General features: G+C 43.6%; 1 protein-coding gene across 1 annotated transcript in view; it reads right to left on the bottom strand.

Moving 5' to 3' along the window:
• The window catches only part of LOC126162907 (retinaldehyde-binding protein 1), a 114043-nt gene that overhangs the window by 77725 nt on the left and 13318 nt on the right, over positions 1 to 23000 (bottom strand). Inside the window, exon 2 of the mRNA XM_049919718.1 lies at positions 11820 to 11991. Coding sequence (XP_049775675.1) covers positions 11820 to 11958 — 139 coding nt within the window. The 5' untranslated portion in view covers positions 11959 to 11991. The remainder of the gene's footprint in view (positions 1 to 11819; positions 11992 to 23000) is intronic.

The following is a 23000-nucleotide window of genomic DNA, read 5'->3' as shown; positions in this document are numbered from 1 at the left end:
TTTCTGGGAACTTTTTATTGAATCACTAATCTTTTTTGCAGTCTTTGGCCATATCTGTGACGTAGTTTCAGATGGCACTCTTATGTATCCACCCATTCACACCAAAGCTAAAGATCGTGTTTGCAATCCTTATCCACTAATTAAATGTCTGTATTCTTGGTTTAGTGGGTAAATCAGGCTTTCGACATTTTAGGGCAGTAAACCAGCTTGTTATAGCGACCGCTACTTTCCTTTCATAGTTTTATGTATCCCTTTTACACTTGCATGATTTTATGGGGAACTTCCCATCCCTGTAGGTGACCGGGGATTGGATCAGTAAAATAAGAGAAATCAGAGCTCGAACGGAAAGATTTAGGTGTTTCTTTTTCCCATGAGCCAATCGAGAGTGGAAAGGTAGAGAAGTAGTATGAAAATGGTTCGATGAACCGTCTGCCAGGCATTTAAGTGTGAATTGCAGAGTAACCATGTAGATGTAAATGTAGATGTAGTAACATGTTAGGGATATGTTAAACAGCTCAATGGACACCTCACAATTACTCTTTAACGAAAGCCTTCTGTGATAATAAAAAGATAAGCCAACGAATTTACTTGGTTATTTAATCAATAACAGATTATCAGTTAGAAAAATATATATTAAAACTAAATTAAAATTACTTTTGTTTCATTAGTCATTCTGTTCCATGTAGGAATTTTATAACAAAAACTAGTAGCTTAGTAATATAGGAGATTAATACTTTTATTTTCTTTATTAATTTAAGTGTGTTTCATTTTGATGTTTATTAATATTTGCTTGGTTATTGCACATACGTATACACAAATGTATCTTATAGAAGTAGCCTACAGATTAACTCGTACCATATCATTAAAATGTGGCATTAATAACTCAGTCAGATGAGAAACCAAATGTGATTCAGACTGAAACACATTACGCTGTTGCCAGCATGTTATGTTATGTTATGTTATGTTAACCGGGGACCTAGAAACGAAGGAGAGGCTCTGTCCCCGCCGCAGCTGCAGTGGTCCGCAACCGCACTACGACTACCGCAGTCTACTTCACCCCTCCGCCGCCCCACACCGAACCCAGGGTTATTGTGCGGTTCGGCCCCCGGTGTATTCCCCAGGAAACGTCTCACACCAGACGAGTGTAACCTCTATGTTAGCGTGATAGAGTAATGGTGGTGAACGCGAACGTGGAGAACTTGTTTGCACAGCAATCGTCGACATAGTGTAGCTGAGGCGGAATAAGGGGAACAAGCCCGCGTTTGCCGAGGCAGATGGAAAACCGCCTAAAAACCATCCACAGACCGGATTTGTGCTGGGGACCGGCGCTCCTTCCCGCCCAGGAAGACGTGTGTTAGACCTCATGGCCTACCGGGCGGGATGGCCAGCATACTTGATTCATCGATTTGATAGGTTTAATTGGTCGATAATTTCCGATGTATATGCACAGGTGCTGTATTATCCGTAATGTCTTTTAATCCTAAAATCCATTCTTCTGGTAATTAGCTGGAAGTGAAATCATGGCCCTTGCCATTTCCGCTCACAGAGGAAATCATTTGAATACTGTGTTCAATGAAGTGTCCGAGCCCTCACCGCAGTGGCGAATATGAATACGGAGTTTTCTCCGAAGGAACCAGGCCACCCACGCGGATGGCGTCTCCTGCTGTGGAGTAGCCACGGGACGCCTCCACTTGCGGGTCTTTTGTTTCGTGACACCGGTGTCTAGAGCAGAAACACTGAGAAGTCCAAGTTACGGGAAGTTTTGGTAGGACGGCTATTGATAGGTTGGCGCTCACACAATCTTTGGAAGCGACAATGTGAGACAGGGTGGCACTCGCAAGTTTTTGAAATGAGGAGCTGTGACAGATCGGCGCTCGCAGTCTTGCGAAAAGCGACGCCGAAGCTTCCGGAATAAAACTGTCAGGAGTTTTCGGACTGGAGAAATAAAGTATACGATCTGAGATTGGCCAAAAATGGCAGTTTTGGCGGGCTCACACCACAAAGGAGTAGGAAAGAAAAGTGTCAAGGGACTTCTCCTCCGTTACTGGTAGAGGGAGGCACTTAACGGTGTTAGGAGCTGGAGAGAGACAGTCGATACCTGGGGCTGATGCAGATTCGAAGTCTCAACTTGGAGAGGAGGAGCCGAGTTGCGAGGAGGTGGGGTTCGCCACGCCAGCGTCCATCAGCGCCTGCGACCTCGCCATGCCTCGTCTCCCGCAATTGATGCAAGTTTCACAGCAAAACAGCGTACGAAATTCATATACGATGATAGACGCGTTCTTTCAAATTAATTAATCTATCACTGTCTCGGCCATGATTTTTCTCTTCGACATTTTCTTTCACTTTACTCACTAATCTTCCATTGCAATAATTACAATCAATTTAATTTCGCGATTAGTGGTGAGCTAACACAATTTCTTGTCCATCGGGTTTGTTCTACGAGAACGTTTCCGATCCTTTCCATTGAGGAAGCTCCACAATTATCACGGTTTTTGTGTGTACCTACACTTACTCTCCCGTGACGAGTATTTGAGCCTTATTTGTTCTGAGCAACCATTAAATTTGCAACCAATTAATATACGTGATTTGTAACCCTTGTTTTATTACAGTAGTTGATTGTCCCTATCACTAATTAGTAATTATAAATACACTACTGGCCATTAAAATTGCTGTAACAAGAAGAAATGCAAATGATAAATAGGTGTACATTGGACAATATATTATACTAGGACTAAGATGTGATTACATTTTCAAGCAATTTGGGTGCATAGATCCTGAGCACTCAGTACCCAGAACAACCACATCTGGCCGTAATAACGGCGTTTATATGCCTGGGCATTGAGTCAAACAGAGCTTGGATGTTGTGAACAGCTACAGCTGCCCATGCAGTTTCAACACGATACCACAGTTCATCAAGAGTAGTGACTGGCGTTTTGTGACAAGCCAGTTGCTCGGCCACTAGTGACCAGACGTTTTCAATTGGAGAATGTGCTGGCCAGGGCAGCAGTCGAATATTTCCTGTATCCAGGAAGGCCCGTACAGGACCAGCAACATGCGGTCGTGCATTATCCTGCTGAAATGTAGGGTTTCGCAGGGATCGAATGAAGGGTAGAGCCACGGATCGTAATACATCTGAAATGTAACGTCCACTGTTCAAAGTGCCGTCAATGCGAACAAGAGGTGACCGAGACGTGTAACCGATGGCACCCCGTACCATCCTGCCGGGTGATACCCCAGTATGGCGATGACGAATACACGCTTCCAATGTGTGTTCACCGCAATGTCGCTAAACACGGATGCGACCATCATGATGCTGTAAACTGAACCTGTATTCATCCGAAAAAAATGGTTCAAATGGCTCTGAGCACTATGCGACTTAACGTCTGCGGTCATCAGTCGCCTAGAACTTAGAACTAATTAAACCTAACTAAACTAAGGACATCACACACATCCATGCCCGAGGCAGGATTCGAACCTGCGATCTTAGCGGTCACGCGGTTCCAGACTGAAGCGCCTAGAACCGCACGGCCACACTGGCCGGCTATTCATCCGAAAAAATGACGTTTTGCCATTCGTGCACACAGGCTCGTCGTTGAGTATACCATCGCAGGCGTTCCTGTCTGTGATGCAGCGTCAAGGGTAACCGCAGCCATGGTCTCCGAGCTGATAGTCCATGCTGCTGCAAACGTCGTCGAACTGTTCGTGCAGATGGTTGTTGTCTTGCAAACGTCCCCATTTGTTGACTCAGGGATCGAGACGTGGCTGCACGATCCGTTACAGCCATGCGGATAAGTGCCTGTCATCTCGACTGCTAGTGATAAGAGGCTGTTGGGATCCAGCACGGCGTTCGGTATTACCCTCCTGAACCCACCGATTCCATATTCTGCTAACAGTCATTGGATCTCGACCAACGCGAGCAGCAATGTCGCGATACGATAAACCGCAATCACGATAGGCTACAATCCGACCTTTATCAAAGTCGTAAACGTGATGGTACGCATTTCTCCTCCTTACACGAGGCATCACAACAACGTTTCACCAGGCAACGCCAGTCAACTGCTGTTTGGGTATGAGAAATCGGTTGGAAACTTTCCTCATGTCAGCACGTTGTAGGTATCGCCACCGGCGCAACCTTGTGTGACTGCTCTGAAAAACTAATCTTTATATATCACAGCATCTTCTTCCTGTCGGTTAAATTTCGCGTCTGTAGCACGTCATCTTCGTGGTGTAGCAATTTTAATGGCCAGTAGTGTATTTATCACGGCATACAACTACAGTCCACATTTTAGCTCCAACCCTTTCCCTTCGTTTCCTTGCACATTATTCCTTTACAACATCTGGAACGCAGTGGGGGACGTGCACCTTGAGAGCAGGTACTCAGCGCACGTCAGTGGCAAATCAGAATGACGAGAGCCTTAAATCCCAGTGGCGTCTTGTTGCATCACGATGGAGGAGACGCTCTGCGAAAGTATTCTGTCAGAAAACGTTCGTATATAACATTGCTACCAGTAATAATGAAGAGCTTTCACAAAAGACTGTTTGAGTTATTTTGGAGAATGTTTACGACATAACAGGTGCAATTATAATAGCAATCGAGACTTTTCCTTTTATGCTGAGAAAGTTCAATATCAACACACGTCTAACCATAGCCATTTCCCTGGACAAAGATGCGAGGCAGTACTGATCATACGACTTATCTTAGAAGATATGTTAACAAAGAGAAAGCAGCGTTTATAGCGTTTGAAGATTTACAGAAAGGCTTCGAAATTCTGACTGGTACAGTGTTCAAAACCGGAAGCGAAAAGTCATCTACAACTTGCACAGAAAACATATTGCAGTTGTAAGATTCAAAGGACATGAAAGGGAAACAGTGGTTGAGAAAGGTGGTGAGGCAGGACTGTAGCCTATCACCGAAATTATTCAGTCTGTATTTTAAGCAAACTGTCAAGGAAACCAAAGAGAAATTCGGATGGGAATTAAGGTTCATGGAAAAAAATTAAAACGTTGTGTTGAAATGTGGAAGGAAAACAGTTTAAGCTTTTGAAATATGGTGTTACCGACAAACGCTGAGGTATAGACAGATAGAATAGCTAATGAGGAGGGGATAAATAGGGTTGAGGCAAAAAGAAGTTCATGGTACAATTTTACTAAAAGAAGAGATCTGTATATAGGAAATATCCTGAGGCATCGCTGAATCGTCAATTTGGCAGTGGAGGGAGGTGTAAGGCACAAAAATTGTAGAAGGGGACCAAAGCTTCAGAACAGAGAGTAGATTCAAATGGATGAATGTTGCAATAGTTACGCAGAGTTGAAAAGGCTTGCACATGATACACCAGCTTGGATATCTGCGTTAAATCAGACACTGGAATGAAGACCACAACAACAATACCCAACTATGATTCACACACCGATATCTAGGGGACCATGGGCACCTGTTGTAAGAAAATGAAACACCATCAGCCATCCTTATGATGTAATTTATTGTGTAGCTACCAATTTTGGTGCTTCAATGCACCATATTCAGGCCTTAGGTGACGCTGAAGAAGCTGTCATGATCCATATATACGATGCATCAGTGGTCAACAAATGATTTACGCAGACTATCTATAGCTGTGATATCGTCTCTTCAAACATCAACTGTCAACATTATAGTTACAGGTAGTCTGCGTAAACCAGTTGTTGGCCACTGATGCATCGTCTATATGGATCGTGATAACCCCTTCAGCATCAACTAAGGCCTGAAGATGGCGCACTCAAGCGCCGAAACTGGTAGCTACACAATAATGACGTTAAAAGGACGGCTATAGTCTGTGTATTCTGAAAAGAAGATTTGAATCTCTAGTCAATGGACAGGAATCGTAGTTTCGGTTCGTCAGCTCAATCGATTATTTTCAACACATTTGTGGTACAAACGATTGCATTAAATAAACGGAGAGCCTGTCGCTCCTAGCGATAAGTGGGCGACAGAGGTCACTGAAGTCAGCGGGCGATAACTGTATCTCCTTGTGTTAGCCTCTCTGGGGGACCCCTCGAGATGGCCTTGAGCTGAGTTCCATGGATCACAGTCGGGAAAATGGTACTTCAAATGACACCCACCAGTATCCATTCGAGCTTTCTGTGCCTTGTGATACCTATCCTGGTGGCTACTGAAGTTATTTCTTACGCAAAGGAAATCGATTGTTAATTTAACAGCGGCGTATCTGATATACCTTATGTTATACGTGTAGGCACAAACGGTTAAGCAGAGAACAGAAAAAAGGAAAAAAATAAGATGGCAAGAAGTATACTGTCAACAGTAGCTAAAAAGCTCTTGTTTTTGCTTTGCCAGTCGCTTGAAATTGTGTTACACATACATACACAAACAAACAAACACACACACACACACACACACACACAGAGAGAGAGAGAGAGAGAGAGATACGCTTCTTGCAGAAGGCCGAATGAATTTTCGCGCGTTTTGGGAGGTACTTTCGCCCAAAGGTACGTTTTATATGGTTTTCTGCAGGCGTCTGTAGGAATTCTGAAATTTTTCCAAAGTCCTTCGATATTCTACAAAAAGCTCCTTCATCTGATTGACTTGCGTTTTTCGGTGTCAGTGAACTTTGTAGCTATCGATTAGACAATGACACACATATTAGTTATGACCTCTACAGCGTGACTTTAAATTCGAAACAAAGAAATAATAGGCCTTGAAACAAAATCTCGATACGTCAGTGTATTATTTTCCATGATAACGAGTCGTCAACTACAAAAATAGAGAATGAATATGTTTTCCCGAGATAAGATACAGAACTCAGAAGCACGGTAGAAACGTCGTCGATGATTTCATGCCTAAACATTCCTGAACTATTCTGATCTAATTAGTTTTGATATAGTAATTTGATGTTAAATTCTCTTCAGAATTCAACGGCCACTTTTTCGACATGGGAAGTAGGAATCATTTTCATCTGGGATAACAACTTGTTGTTACATTGAGCGATGCCGAACTGTAGGTCATACTTAAATTATCATCCAACCAGACATAATAGATCGACATTCAACTTACATTTTTATAGTTGTAAATCGGTGCCAAAAGCACATTTTAATATAAATTTTCACGTGAAATCAACAAATGATTATGAAAGATGGAGGTGACTGATTTAGAGCTAAAACTGAACTTGTTAGCGTGCATAAATATCTGCTGTTAACGTTTACTATCTCTTGGGTACTCGATCGGCATTTACAATGTCCGCATGCAATGGGCGTTTTATCACCCCTTAGTTAATAACTGTCATTTATCTGTTGGCTAGACGCCCTCCCCTTCGCCACAACGTACGTTACCCTAAATAGAAGAGGGAAAGGGAACCGACCTGTCTGTTCATCGTGTAACCTCTGGCCCAGTTATCTTCCTGAATTAAATACTTTTTAGTATTCACTTCTTAAGTCATGCTGAGTGCTCCATAAAAACCATTTCCAGACTAACTGGAGGACTAGGTCAAGATATCTCATCGAATACTGATCTTCGGGTTGTTCCCTGTATCGCTGCCGCTGGACGCTTTCTATCCTTTCATGTAGGAAGCAGTATCCCAAAAGTCAGCATGAACTTTATAGCTAACACATTCACAGCGAAGTTCCTTCAAACCGGGGACGTTGGATGCTGGACTTCCATAAAGGCATACTTCATCTTCAACTCTGATAATGATGCGCATTCTTTAAGACATATGATAAGGATCCACATCTCGAGCTAGAGATGGAGTTATAATTTTATAGTGGTCCTAAATATCCAAAATGCTGTGGTGAGCTTGGACGTCTCCGATTTTCAGTGTTGAAAAACATCAGTTACGGAGGTAGAAATAACTCGCAAATTGTTCACATAAAGCCTCACAGTGAAAAACTTTTCAAACAACCTTTGTATTTTGAAGAAAACTAAGCTGATGAACCGAGCGAGATGGCACATTGGTAAGACAATGAAGACATATTCGGGAGGAGGCCTGTTTCCAGTTTCCATCTGTGCCTCCAGAGTTAAATTACCCCAAACAACATTGCACAAATAACATGATGGTTTCTTTTAAAGGGCACTTCCAGTTTTCCTTTGCCATCATACGGCATTTCGACCTTATACTCCTTCTAACAAATTCATCTTCAATGAGACATTAATCCTTTACTTACTTCCTTCCTTCCTTCCTGCGTCGAAATGATGAGAAAGAAAGGCAAATTATGGATCTGAAACTGAGCCCTGTGGATCTCTAACAAGCATATAGTACCAAGAAGTGAGACGACTTTCCGCTCCATAGCCAACGTGTTCTGTGATAGGTAGATATGAACGCAACAAAATATACGTAAAACAGCTGTAGTGGCGACAGCTAGCAGTCTACATTACTTCAAAACTATTCCCTGACGATTTTCCTGCTCCATTTTTCTCCAATCCGAGCTTATGCTGCATCTCTAATGACCTCGTCATCAATCCAAATTTACCATCCTTCCTGAACTAAAGGGAAGAGAAATATGCACTATGTGAACAAAAGTATCCAGAAACCTAGCTGAAAATGACTTACAAGTTCGCGGCGTCCTCCCTCGGTACCGCTAGAATTCAATATAGTGTTGGCCCACCCTTAGCCTTGATGACAGCTTCCACTCTCGCGGGCATACGTTCAGTCAGGTACTGGAAGGTTTCTTGGGGAATGGCAACCCATTCTTCTCGGAGTGCTGCAGTGAGGAGAGGTATCGATGTCGGTCGGTGAGGCCTGACACGACTTCGGCGTTCCAAAAGATCCCAAAGGTGTTCTATAGGATTCAGGTCAGGACTCCGTGTAGGCCAGTCCATTACAGGGATGTTACTGTCGTGTAACCACTCCGCCACAGGGCGTGCATTATGAACAGGTGCTCGATCATGTTGAAAGATGCAATATCCCTCCCCGAATTGCTCTTCTACAGCGGGAAGCAAGAAGATGCTTAAAACATCAATGTAGGCCTGTGCTGTGATAGTGCCAGGCAAAACAACAAGGGATGCAAGCGCCCCCCCCCCCACCCATAAAAAACACGACCACACTATAACACCACTGCCTCCGAATTTTACTGTTGGCACTACACAAGCTAGCAGATGACGTCCACCGGGCATTCATCATACCCACATCCTGCCATCGGATCGCCACATTGTGTACCGTGATTCGTCACTCCACACAACGTTTTTCCACTGTTCAATCGTCCAACGTTTACGCTCCTTACACCAAGCGAGGCGTCGTGTGGCATTTACCGGCGTGATGTGTGGCTTATGAGCAGCTATTCGAACATGAAATCCAAGTTTTCTCGCCTCCCGCCTAACTATCATAGTATTGCAGGGGATCCTGATGCAGTTTTGAATTCCTGTGTGATGGTCTGCATAGATGTCTGCCCATTACACATTACGACTCGCTTCAACTGTCGTCGCTCACTGTCAATCAACAGACGAGGTCGGCCTGTACGCTTTTGTGCTGTACGTGTCCCTTCACGTTTCCACTTCACTATCACAACGGAAACAGTGTACCTAAAGATGTTTAGGATTTGGAAATCTCGCGTACAGACGTATAACACAAGTGACATCTAATCACCCGACCACGTTCGAAATCCGTGAGTTCCACGGAGCACCTCATTCTGCTCTCTCAAGATGTCTAATAACTACTGAGGTCGCTGATATGGAGTACCTGGCAGTAGGTAGCAGCACAATACACCTAACATGAAAAACGTATGTTTTTGGGGGTGGCCAGAGACTTTTGATGACAAAGTGCTGAGTAAAACTGTGAGGGGCGGGAAAAACCCACCGTGGTTCAACAACAAAGTTAGGAAACTACTGCGAAAGCAAAGAGAGCTTCACTGCAAGTTTACACGCAGCCAAAACCTCTCAGACAAACAGAAGCTAAACGATGTCAAAGTTAGCTTAAGGAGGGCTATGCGTGAAGCGTTCAGTGAATTCGAAAGTAAAATTCTACGTACCGACTTGACAGAAAATCCTAGGAAGTTCTGGTCTTACGTTAAATCAGTAAGTGGCTCGAAACAGCATATCCAGACACTCTGGGATGATGTTGTCATTGAAACAGAGGATAACACGCGTAAAGCTGAAATACTAAACACCTTTTTCCAAAGCTGTTCCTTCTCTAAATCCTCGCACAAACGAAAAAATGGCTGACATCGAAATAAGTGTCCAAGGAATAGAAAAGCAACTGAAATCACTCAAGAGAGCAAAGTCCAATGGACCTGACGGGATACCAGTTCGATTCTACACAGAGTACGCGAAAGAACTTGCCCCCCTTCTAACAGCCGTGTACCGCAAATCTCTAGAGAAACGGAAGGTTCCAAATGATTGGAAAAGAACACAGGTAGTCCCAGTCTTCAAGAAGGGTCGTCGAGCAGATGCACAAAACTATAGACCTATATCTCTGACATCGATCTGTTGTAAAATTTTAGAACATGTTTTTTGCTCGCGAATCATGTCATTTCTGGACACCCAGAATCTACTCTGTAGAAATCAACATGGATTCCGGAAACAGCGATCGTGTGACACCCAACTCGCTTTATTTGTTCATGAGACCCAGAAAATATTAGATACAGGCTCCCAGGTAGATGCCATTTTCCTTGACTTCCGGAAGGCGTTCGATACAGTTCCGCACTGTTGCCTGATAAACAAAGTAAGAGCCTACGGAATATCAGACCAGCTGCGTGGCTGGATTGAAGAGCTTTTAGCAAACAGAACACAGCATGTTGTTGTCAATGGAGAGAAGTCTACAGACGTTAAAGTAACCTCTGGCGTGCCACAGGGGAGTGTTATGGGACCATTGCTTTTCACAATATATATAAATGACCTAGTAGATAGTGTCGGAAGTTCCATGCGGCTTTTCGCGGATGATGCTGTAGTATACACAGAAGTTGCATCATTAGAAAATTGCAGAGAAATGCAGAAAGATATGCAGCGGGTAGGTACTTGGTGCAGGGAGTGGCAGCTGACCCTTAACATAGACAAATGTAATGTATTCCGAATACACAGAAAGAAGGATCCTTTATTGTATGATTATATGATAGCGGAAGAAACACTGGTAGCAGTTACGGAGTATGCGTGCGGAACGAGTTGAAGTGGAATGATCATATAAAATTAATTGTTGGTAAGGCGGGTACCAGGTTGAGATGCATTGGGAGAGTCCTTAGAAAATGTAGTCCATCAACAAAGTCGGTGGCTTACAAAACACTCATTCGACCTGTACTTGAGTATTGCTCATCAGTGTGGGATCCGTACCAGGTCGGGTTGACATAGGAGATAAAGAAGATCCAAAGAAGAGCGGGGCGTTTCGTCACAGGGTTATTTGGTAAGCATGATAGCGTTACGGAGATGTTTAGCAGACTCAAGTGGCAGACTCTGCAAGAGAGGCGCTCAGCATCGCGTTGTAGCTTGCTGTCCAGGTTTCGAGAGGGTGCGTTCCTGGATGAGGTATCGAATATATTGCTTCCCCCTACTTAGACCTTCCGAGGAGATCACGAATGCAAAATTAGAGAGATTCGAGCGCGCACGGAGGCTTTCCGGCAGTCGTTCTTCCCGCGAACCATACGCGGTTGGAAGAGGAAAGGGAGGTAATGACAGTGGCACGTAAAGTGCCCTCCGCCACACACCGTTGTGTGGCTTGCGGAGTATAAATCTAGATGTAGATGTAATGGACCTAAAACAGAGCCCTGTGGGTCTCCAACAAGCGTACGCTTCCCAAAAGCAAAACGACTTTCCGTTTCACAGACGACGCGTTCTGTGGGAAGCAGTCATGGACGCTGCAGAGTACACATACGAGAGTTGCGGTGGCGGACGACAGGGCATCAGTACGTACCCCTGAGCAGCTCCCTCAGCGCCACCACGGCCTCTGCTACGTTCTCCGGCGTCTCCCGCAGCTCCTCGCGCGCCAGCTGCTGCTGCTGCTGGGTCAGCGGCGCCAGCTGGATGCCAATGCGCTCCCTCGGCGTCGTCATGTCGACTGCTCAATCTGCTCGCTGGCGGACAGCCTGCAAACAGCGGTCAGCGTGTGAAGTTCTGACCCGACTCTCGAGACATATACACTGACGGAAAAGAATCGCAGCATCCAAAAATAATTAATGCAGTGTAATAAAATTTCGAGAATACGTTTGTCCAGGTAACGCAGTGATTAGCATTGCAAGATCACAGGTTAATGTATGCGAGAGATAAGCCATTGCAAACGTCAAGTGCTGGTACATGAATACCCGGAGTAACCGACAGAATGTTGAATGTAAGCAAACAAACGTGCGTTCATTGTGCTGTACAGGCGCCGGATGCCAGTTTTTGGGATGGAGTTTCATGCCTGTTGCACTTGGTCGGTCAATACAGGGATGGCTAATACTGGTCGCCGATGACGCTAGAGTTTTCGTCCGATGATGTCCCATGTCTGATCGATTGGAGGCAGATCTAGTTTCAGTCTGGAACCGCGCGACCGCTAGGGTCGCAGGTTCGAATCCTGCCTCGAGCATGGATGTGTGTGATGTCCTCAGGTTAGTTAGGTTTAAGTAGTTCTAGAGAAAGCTTTTGACAATGTTTACTGTAATACTCTCTTTCAAATTCTGAAGGTGTCAGGGGTAAAATACAGGTAGCGAAAGGCTATTTACAATTTGTACAGAAACCACATGGCAGTTATAAGAGTCGAGGGGCATGAAAGGGCAGCAGTGGTTGAGAAGGGAGTGAGATAGGGTTGCAGCCTCTCCCCGATGTTATTCAATCTGTATATTGAGCAAGCAGTAAAGGCAACGAAAGAAAAGTTCGGAGTAGGTATTAAAATCCATGGAGAAGAAATAAAAACTTTGAGGTTCGCCGATGACGTTGTAATTCTGTCAGAGACAGCAAAGGACCTGGAAGAGCAGCTGAACGGAATGGACAGTGTCTTCAAAGGAGGATATAAGATGAACATCAACAAAAGCAAAACGAGGATAATGGAATGTAGTCGAATTAAATCGGGTGATGCTGAGGGAATTAGATTAGGAAATGAGACACTTAAAGTAGTAAACGAGTTTTGCTATTTGGGGAGCAAAATAACTGATGATGGTCGAAGTAGAGAGGATATAAAATGTAGACTGGCAATGGCAAGGAAAGCGTTTCTGAAGAAGAGAAATTTGTTAACATCGAGTATAGATTTAAGTGTCAGGAAGTCGTTTCTGAAAGTATTTGTATGGAGTGTAGCCATGTATGGAAGTGAAACATGGACGGTAAATAGTTTGGAAAAGAAGAGAATAGAAGCTGTCGAAATGTGGTGCTACAGAAGAATGCTGAAGATTAGATGGGTAGATCACATAACTAATGATGAAGTACTGAATAGAATTGGGGAGAAGAGGAGTATGTGGCACAACTTGACAAAAAGAAGGGACCGGTTAGTAGGACATGTTCTGAGGCATCAAGGGATCACAAATTTACCATTGGAGGTCAGCGTGGAGGGTAAAAATCATAGAGGGAGACCAAGAGATGAATACACTAAGCAGATTCAGAAGGATGTAGGTTGCAGTAAGTACTGGGAGATGAAGAGGCTTGCACAGGATAGCGTAGCATGGAGAGCTGCATCAAACCAGTCTCAGGACTGAAGACCACAACAACAACAACGTTCCAGGGGACTAATGACCTCAGATGTTAAGTCCCACAATGCTCAGAGTCATTTGAACCATTTGAACAGATCTAATGATCGAGCAGGCCAAGGTAACATGCCGCCTCTCTGTAGAGTATGCTGAATTACAACAGCGGTTGAGGGCAAGCGTTATCCTGTTGGAAGACATCCCCTGGAATGCTGTTCATGAATGTCAGTATAACAGGTCGAATCACCAGATTGACGTTCAGATTTATAGAGAAGGTGCGTGTCATATCCATGAAGGTGCCTCTGTTGTCATACGAAATCACACCCCATAACATAACTTCAGGTGTGGGTCCAGTGTGTATAGCATACAGAAAGAGCCGGCCGCTGTGGCTGAGCGGTTCTAGGCGCTTCAGTCCGGAACCGCGCTGCTGCTACGGTCACAGGTTCGAATCCAGCCGCGGGAATGGATGTGTGTGATCTCCTTAGGTTAGTTAGGTTTAAGTAGTTCTAAGTCTAGGGGACTGATGACCTCAGATGTTAAGTCCATAGTGCTTAGAGCCATTTGAACACAGAAAGATTCGTTGCAGGGCCTCAACTGGCCTCCTAACCAACACACGGCCACCACTGGCACCGTGGCAGAACCATCTTTCATTAGAAAACACAACACTTAACTTCTGAGGTCATCAGTCCCCTAGAACATAGAACTACTTAAACCTACCTAACCTAAGGACAACACACATATCCATGCCCGGGGCAGGATTCGAACCTGCAGCCGTAGCGCCGCGCGGTTCCAGACTGTAGCGCCTAGAACCGCTCGGTCACTCCAGCCGGCACACCTCCTCCCTGCCCATTGATGAGCACTCACTAGACACTACTTTAGTCCCAAATGGTGGTGGTTTGGGGTCAATGGAATCCACTGTACAGAGCGTCTGACTCCAAACTATCCCTGATGTAACCCATCCATAACAGTTCGTTGTGTCACTGTCGTCAAACTGCTGCACAAACTGCTGCTGCAGCTGCTATACGCAAAATACGATCGTCTTCCCTCTCGGTAGTGCCATATGGCTATCCGTATCAGGGTCTTCTTGCAAAAGTACATTCCCGTGATCACCGCTGCCAGCATTCATCTACAGTGGCTACATTCCTGCCAACATCCTTGCCGGCCGCGGTGGTCTAGCTGTTATAGGCGCGCAGTCCGGAACCGCGCGACTGCTACGGTCGCAGGTTCGAATCCTGCCGCGAGCATGGATGTGTGTGATGTCCTTAGGTTAGTTAGGTTTAAGTAGTTCTAAGTTCTAGGGGACTGATGACCTCAGATGTTAAGTCCCATAGTGCTCAGAGCCATTTGCCAACATCCAGCTTCTCGTAGCCCCATTACACGTCCTCGTACAAACTCAGTGAAGTGTTGTGAATGGCGTCTTTGTCGCCTTAAAGGCATTCTTGACTAACAACAACTCACTACGGCCAGTGTGCGTCTCCATAGCTGAGAGGTGGTACTTGCTTCGGCAGTACATATACTAAAATTGGAACGACATAGAGAAAGCCGGCATGGTAGCTCAGTGTGTTTGGTCAGAGGGTCAGCTGCCCTCTGTAATAAAAAAACTGAGTGACCGGATCAACGATAAACTTGAACCGGTGTCATGGAACGTCCGCCCCGAACAAATGCAACGAACAAAATGAGATTTTTAAAAAAGTGGTGAGCGCGTCGGAATACCATGCGAAGAGCCGGGGTTCGGTTCCCGGCTGGGTTGGAGATGTTCTCCGCTCGGGAACTGGGTGTCGTGTTGTCTGCATCATCATATCACCCTCATCGATATTCAAGTCGCCGAAGTGGCGTCAACTAAAAGACTTGCACCAGGCGATCGGTCTATTCGACTGGAGGCCCTCTCCATTTGACATTTATTTACCACGTCCAGTCTCAAGGGTAACTAATGCTCACGACCGTTAGAGCGTGTATTAAACGCAAACCTGATTTGCATCCTCATGGTGGCGCTACTGGCGCCTCTCTTACGCGACTGGCGCGAAATTTGAAGACACATCATGTTTCAGATGTAGAAACACGCTTATCAACTTTCGTTCTCCTTCTTTTTGTTATTATTTTATTATCGGCAGTGTGCCTTTTTTCAGCGTTCCTGATAGATTTGTTATAGTTCTAGAGCTCTCTAAAAATGTGGATAGTTCTGCAGAATCTCGTTTAAAAAAACTGACGAAGAAACAAACGTTTTCACACATGAATTTGTTGAAAGAACTGAAGTTGGCTCCAACAGAAAGGTACACTCACTCACCTTAATTTGTAAAACCTCCCATCGGCAAGTGAGGGACACATAGCGTTGTGTATTATTTTTTAGAAATTTCAATGGTTTTGATCGCAATATAATGTAATAATAACTAGATAGTAATCGGTTTCGATTGATTAACAACCATCCTCAGATCTAAGGGCACAAACAAATTTTACTTTCGCTTAATGTGAAAACCTCCTGATCACGTTTAAAAAACATAAATTTTCTATAGAAGTATCGAAACGTTAAAAATAGTTGAAAATCACTATGCTCACATTGTAATTGGTAGTTAAGTGCAGTGTTAACCACCAGAAACTCCCTACAAAATGTAATTTGTCAATATTCAAAACCTGAACAGAGCAGTACGCAATACTCTGGGCTACACCGATCGCACTTCGCCCTTCACCCAGTTGCCCAATGATTCTTCCCCCAAATTTTGTTGCCAGGCCATGTTGTGGTGAAAAATGCCACCACAGTGCACCATATCTGCTTGCTGATTGACACACACTATTCCTTCAACAGCCTCGTGTTGTGGGACCAGCCCCGCTTGACACTATAGTCACACTGACCTCACGCCAGAGCACATGAGACACATGGGCCCTGTGGTATACGTCACAGCAGGAGACACTGCAGACCTGCCGAGTGCCAGCAGGCGTCTCCGGCGGGGGGCGACTTACTATTTCAGAACGAATTTAATAACTCTTGACTGCGCGTTTAAATACATGGCAGCTCTCGATAACACACAATAAGGTTAAGGCCTTTAGTGGGTACCTTTTCACTGACATATCGATTTCCCCTGAGCAATGTAGGAAGCCAAGCGTCCGCGATATGTGTCATATTTTACTGAAAGAATGCAGAACGTTGAAATTAACAGCACACATAGTCTATAATAAGCAGCAGAGTCCTCTAACTGGGGAGGCATGAAGAATGGTGTCGCACAGGGTTCAGTCTTGTGTTTCTTATTGTTCTTAATATATATAATGACTTGCCACTCTATATTCATGAAGATGCAAAACTAGTTCTTTTTGCTGATGATACAGGTATAGTAATCACACCCAACAAACAAGAAACCGCTGAGGAAACAGTAAATAATGTCTTTCAGAAAATTGTTAAGTGGTTGTCTGAAATTGGACACTCACTAAATATTGAGAAAACACAGTGTATACAGTTCTCTACAGTAAATGGAATAACACTATTAATAAATATAGACTGTGAACAGAAGTCTGTTGCTAAGGCAGAATATTCAAAATTTCTGGGGGTGTGCAATGATGAGAAATTGAATTGGAAAAACACATCTATGATCTGCTGAAACGGTTAGGTTCAGCTACTTAAGCTATTAGGGCTATTGAAAATTTTGGTGATAAAAATGTCAGTAAATTAGTCTACTACGCCTGTGTTTTCATTCAGTGCTTTCACATGACATCATCTTTTGAGGTAATACATCATTAAGAGAAAAAGTATTCATTGCACAAAAGCGTGTAATCAGAATAATAGCTGGAGCGCGCCCAAGATCACCTTGCAGACATTTATTTAAGGAACTTGGGATATTCACAGTGCTTTCGCAATATATATATTCCCTTATGAAATGTGTTGTTAATAACCCATCCCAGTTCAAAAATAACAGCGAAGTGAATAGCTACAACACTAGAAGAAAGGGTTATCTTTACTATTCCGGGTTAAATCTGACTTTGGCACAGAGAGGGGTGAATTATGCTGTCATAAAAATCTTTGGTCATTTTCCAAATAGCTTTAAAAGTCTGACAGATAGCCAACCAACATTTAGAAAAAAATAGAAAAATTTCTGAATGACAACTGCTTCTATTCAATGGATGAATTTTTAGATAATAAGTAGTAACTGTAAAAAAAATTATTCTGTGTAAAAGAAAAGTTATGTTACAGTGACACGTTCCACATCATTACGAAATGTCGTATTCATGATCTATGGAACAAGTATTAATGTATGTATGTATGTATGTATGTATGTATGCAAGACGACTTGTGTGATATGACGAGTTCGGTGAGGACCCATATTTCTCGTGGCATTGCCTCGCGCCATGTGAAGTCCACCATTCTGTGCACTACTGGGAGACTCTGGCAACGTGCTCCCGCATGTTCATTCATTTCCACCGAATCATTAATACGTTAAGTTCCTTTATGTACCTCGTCCTTGAGTCTCGCAGAGCAAATATTTGGACCTGGATTGTGATCACAAAGCGATATTAGCACACAAGCCATATGGCTGCAATGAAGTCAATGTACCAGCTGACCGTATTGAAAGCTAAAGTTGATAGCCACCAGAAGTAAGTGAACATCGGTCTGAAGTCACACACTGTCTTCCGACTTCTGTCAAAACAGCTACTCGCGTCAGCCGCTGCGACTAAAGTCTACTTAGAGTGAATACGTTTCCTCCAGGCTGATACCATCTCATGATCAAATTGGAAATTACTAGATACTTTTATCGAATAATATTTCTCCATACAGCAATTGCTTACATTGCCTATAACATGTGCAAGATGTAACGCAGCTGAAGCAAAATGTAAACTGAGCTGCTTTATTTTATACTTATTTCCTCTTAAAATGAAGGAAGCGAAAGTATTTCAATTACCTGGGAAGAAAATTTCGAAAAAAGTTCTATGAGTTCGATCAAAGACTCTCAACTCTCTCTCTCCTTTACGGAATGACCCTCCTTTTTACTTTAACCGCGTGCCACAGACTGTTATTTTTGTTATATGTCCATATAGCCCTTATGCGAATGACACTAGTGAGGTTACACAATCACTTTATAGTTAACGTCGAATACTGGTATCCAAAACGTACTTAGTATCATTTCGTTACAACAACATTTGCCTTCTTCGTATTATCTCCATGATGTCTTTGTAAGTTCCATAATACTACTGCACTCTACCAAACGCTAAACTGTACTAATAAGTCTCTAAACCGACCGCTTCTTTCAATGTGACTTGAGAATTCCAAATATTAGAAGTAAAAATCTTGAATAGGTCGCAAGACATTGATTCTTATGCGCTCACCTTTGTAAGTACAGCATACTATTTGATAATCCTTATAACAATCAGCAACCTAAAATTGACACTTTTTGCTAGTTTTTCTTGGTGTTTATTATTCAAGTGTTTGGAACGATTCTCCAAACAAATGCATCTTCGGGCTAAGAAGACAGTACGAACTAATGTCGATGGCTTTCTAAAATCTAGCAAGACAGATTATGTTTGTTCACCCGCGTCTACGATTTTTAAGATGCGATGCGTTAAGATAGTGAGATGTTCTCGGTGTGCCGTACCTGCCTAACCTTTATTCAGAGTTATAAGAGGAAATTCTCAGGCATTGAGCTCACAGCATGAATGAACACTACTGCTCTTTACTCATACCCAGTTAAATTCTTAAGTTCTAAATCCGAAATGCTTAACTGAAAACCTTCGGCAAGAAATTTATTTCACAGTGAATGAACTTAAATTATCTATATGAAAATACTCACAGTTGCCGTTGGTCGTATTCGTGCAATCTGGGACGAAGCGATCGTTTACTATCCTATAGTCCTTCACATACTTTTATACACGGTAATGACCAGTGCTAATCTAAAATTTTTGATAGGCATTTACAATAGCATGATACTTTTTTCTTTATTTTTAGAGGCTACCGGATGAGACAAGAGGAAAGAAATCAGTTAATCGTCTGCTCAACACTGAGACATAGCGTTAGCTCACTTGAACGAGAACAGAAAAAGCAAGCACCTGTGAGCTTTTAAGGAACCATCCCGGAATTCATCTGAAGTGATTTACGGAAATACCGAGATCACAATGGCACTAGGGTAGTCTAAATATTGTTCCTTACGAATGCGGGCTGGAGCTGTTGTGCTAAAAACAGCCTCAGGCTAGGCGCAAATTGAGACGCGTATAGCGCGTGTGGCGGCGACGCAGCGCAGCGCGTGTTTTTGTAACATCACAGGTTCAAATGGGACCGCGCAAATTGCGACCCGACGCGACTGGGACGCGACACGCGCCTGCGCCAGGTCGCGCGGCGTTGTGGTTGTGGCACAGTTTCTCGCGCGTGCCTCGCTAGCACCGTGGGAAATATGAGGCGGAGTGCCCTCTCCTGCTGTCAATAAAAATGCAGAATCCAGTAACTGATGAGCCATTGGCCGCTGGAATTGTATCATATGCCTCCGCGATGATTTCAGATCGCAAGAAGGGACAGTGGGTAGTGAATAAGGAAACAAGGAATATTATAAAATCGTGTGATTAAGAATCAAGGCAGGAAAGTAAAATAAGGTTACCGTCTCGCTGCCTAGTATGCTGGCGTATCTGTACGATCCGTTACAAAAATTTAGAAAGGGATAATCTCCACAGGTGTGGCCCCTTTCCGCTCCTGGTAAAAAGCGTCCAAGATCTGAAGTATAGAAGTTTCACTGTGATTACTCTGATATGGATGTAATAATGTAGCACGACACATTGTACTACATGCATGTGAACAACATATTTCCACTGCAAGCTAGAAACAGTTGAAAAGCAGTCACAAATAACAATGGTTTAATTGGTTCGCCGTGATGAGAAAAAGCATTTCAATTGTTGCATGCACATTATCAGCATTAATAAACTATTTATACAACAGGCTACACAAATGAAGAAAATGATAGGTATTATTACGAAAGTAGGAATATCCTAAAAAGAGTGTTATGATTAGATATATTTAATTTGTTGAAATGTACAGATGACGAAGGCAGATCTACTTTCATGACAATGTTTTTCGAACTCCAACAGACAAGGCACACACGGCTAGCCTGTGTACTCCTGTCGCGCGCATTATCCTCCGCACCTGACAATACACTGCCCATCAAAATGGTTCAAATGGCTCTGAGCACTATGCGACTTAACTTCTGAGGTCATCAGTCCCCTATAACTTAGAACTACTTAAACCTAACTAACCCAAGGACATCACACACATCCATGCCCGAGGCAGGATTCGAACCTGCGACCGTAGCGGCCACGCGGTTCCAAACTGAAGCGCTTAGAACCGCACGGCCACAGCGGCCAGCAACTGACCATCGTGTTGTGCGAGAGATCAGTCGTATTTTTCTTCTAAATAACTATTTTATTCGCGATCACACATTGTCAGTTTGTCAAGCCGTAGGTGAGTAACCAGTATCTGGCATGTGCCTACCATTTCGCTGAAGGAACGCTTGTCATTATTTTAATACTGCTCAGATCAAGAGAAGGAATAAAATCCTTTGGTAAGTTGCCATTGCAGTCGCTCAGTGTTAAAAATACTGTGGGTTACGGGGATTCCACCAAAATTCCAACAGAATTGGCAATCTATTTTTGTGTGAGTTGTTAACCTTTTCTCATTCGAAGAAGCATCACCGTTTGTGAGTAACGGCCACATTTCTCTTGGTGACTGGTTTAATTGTACTTCGTTTGTCACAGTATAATTTGTCAAACTCATCTCATAGCAGCTATTCAGACAGAATTCCGAAACGGAGTGCCTCATTAAACAAGTAATTGGCAATCACAGAGCTCCGAAGCTTACGAAAAAAAAACCTCATAGTGTCGGTTTGCAGTAACATAAAAGAAGAAATTTCATGTTTATTTTCATACTAGGAAGCTCTCGTTTCGCTAGCCGTCGGCAGTCATTGGAGTGAAATAAATAAAAAGGGAAGTTCAAAAATGGTTCAAATGGCTCTGAGCACTATGGGACTCAACATCTTAGGTCATAAGTCCCCTAGAACTTAGAACTACTTAAACCTAACTAACCTAAGGACATCACACACACCCATGCCCGAGGCAGGATTCGAACTTGCGACCGTAGCAGCCTCACGGTTCCGGACTGCAGCGCCAGAACCGCACGGCCACCGCGGCCGGCCCAAAAAGGGAAGTGTAAGTACTGATATATCGCCATAGATAAGAAAGTTCTGTGTGTTTAAGAATTGGCAAAACACTCTCCTCCTTGTGTGCTATCATTCGCCAAACTTTCGTTTCGATGTCTCGAGCGGCTTAGGAGATATGAGAGATGTTGCGAGTATTTCATTCTCGCGGGCGTGAGATCGGAAGTGAGCGCGTTACATGGGATCCATTTTCTCGAGATCGGAGGCAGATAGAGACCCCCTCCCAACTCTAAACAAAAATTCAACATGTTAGCTAAATTTCATAAGCAGCAACATTTGGTGTAATACGCACGAAACACAAAATCATAGCGACCCCTAATTTTCATTGCAAACTTTTTGAGTTTTGCGTAGTGTCTTACTAAAATGTGTACATCACAATAAGAATGGGTCACGCTGCTCAGTTGATGAAGCTATGATGGGGTTGTTGGCTGGGAGACACTGATGGGAAATTCAGCCAATTGATGGAAAAGTTTTCTCAAATCGTTTACAACGGACTCCGTTTCCTGCGAAGTATAACTGTTCGCGGTCTGTGACTGTGGGGAGGGTACACAGTTAAGTATCTGATACTAATCACGTAAATAGAAGACGCTAGAGGATGAAATCCATATAATTAGTTCTGCTTCCGATGGACTGATATCGTCAAAAGTGCCTTCTTGACCCACTAAAACACTGTCGAAGATGGGGATTGAACTCAGAACGCTGGAGTTTACCCAGTTGGTTAGGGACATTACGCCACTAATTCACTTTCCCGTACCATCGAAATTCAAATAATTTTTTTTTCGTTGGTGGGATTCGAAGCGGATACGTTGATAAGGTGTGAGAGCAAAAACCGCTATTTAATGACGTTGCTGTGGAACATTGTCAACGGGGCCGTGAAATTCCTCCTCGGGTCACGTCTGCAAAATCCCACGGTGAAGTTTATTTGTTCAGAGGGAGATAGCAGTGGTTGAGGCGCTGCGTCAGAAATTGTAACTGACGCGTCCTTGAACTTATCAGATAACATATGTCGGCCACTTAGATCTGATATGCAGCTTCGAGAAGTGTATTGTAGAATGGCATTCTTTCTCACCATCAAATACGATAAGAGATAAGTGATACGGACTGCCGCTGTATCCAGCCAGCTGGTCACCGAGGGCGTAAATTTCAGATCTCTTTGGTACAAAGAGTAAGAATCTACTTGTGTTACGAGATCGGTAGTCTCGAATAATTCAGTTCCTCTCACAATGTGATTCAATCAATGCAAAGCTCGCATAGCTAAAACTAGTCCCTCAG

This window comes from Schistocerca cancellata, chromosome 2, assembly GCF_023864275.1.
Source record: "Schistocerca cancellata isolate TAMUIC-IGC-003103 chromosome 2, iqSchCanc2.1, whole genome shotgun sequence".
Taxonomy (NCBI): domain Eukaryota; kingdom Metazoa; phylum Arthropoda; class Insecta; order Orthoptera; family Acrididae; genus Schistocerca; species Schistocerca cancellata.
This window is presented reverse-complemented; position numbering and strand designations above follow the sequence as displayed.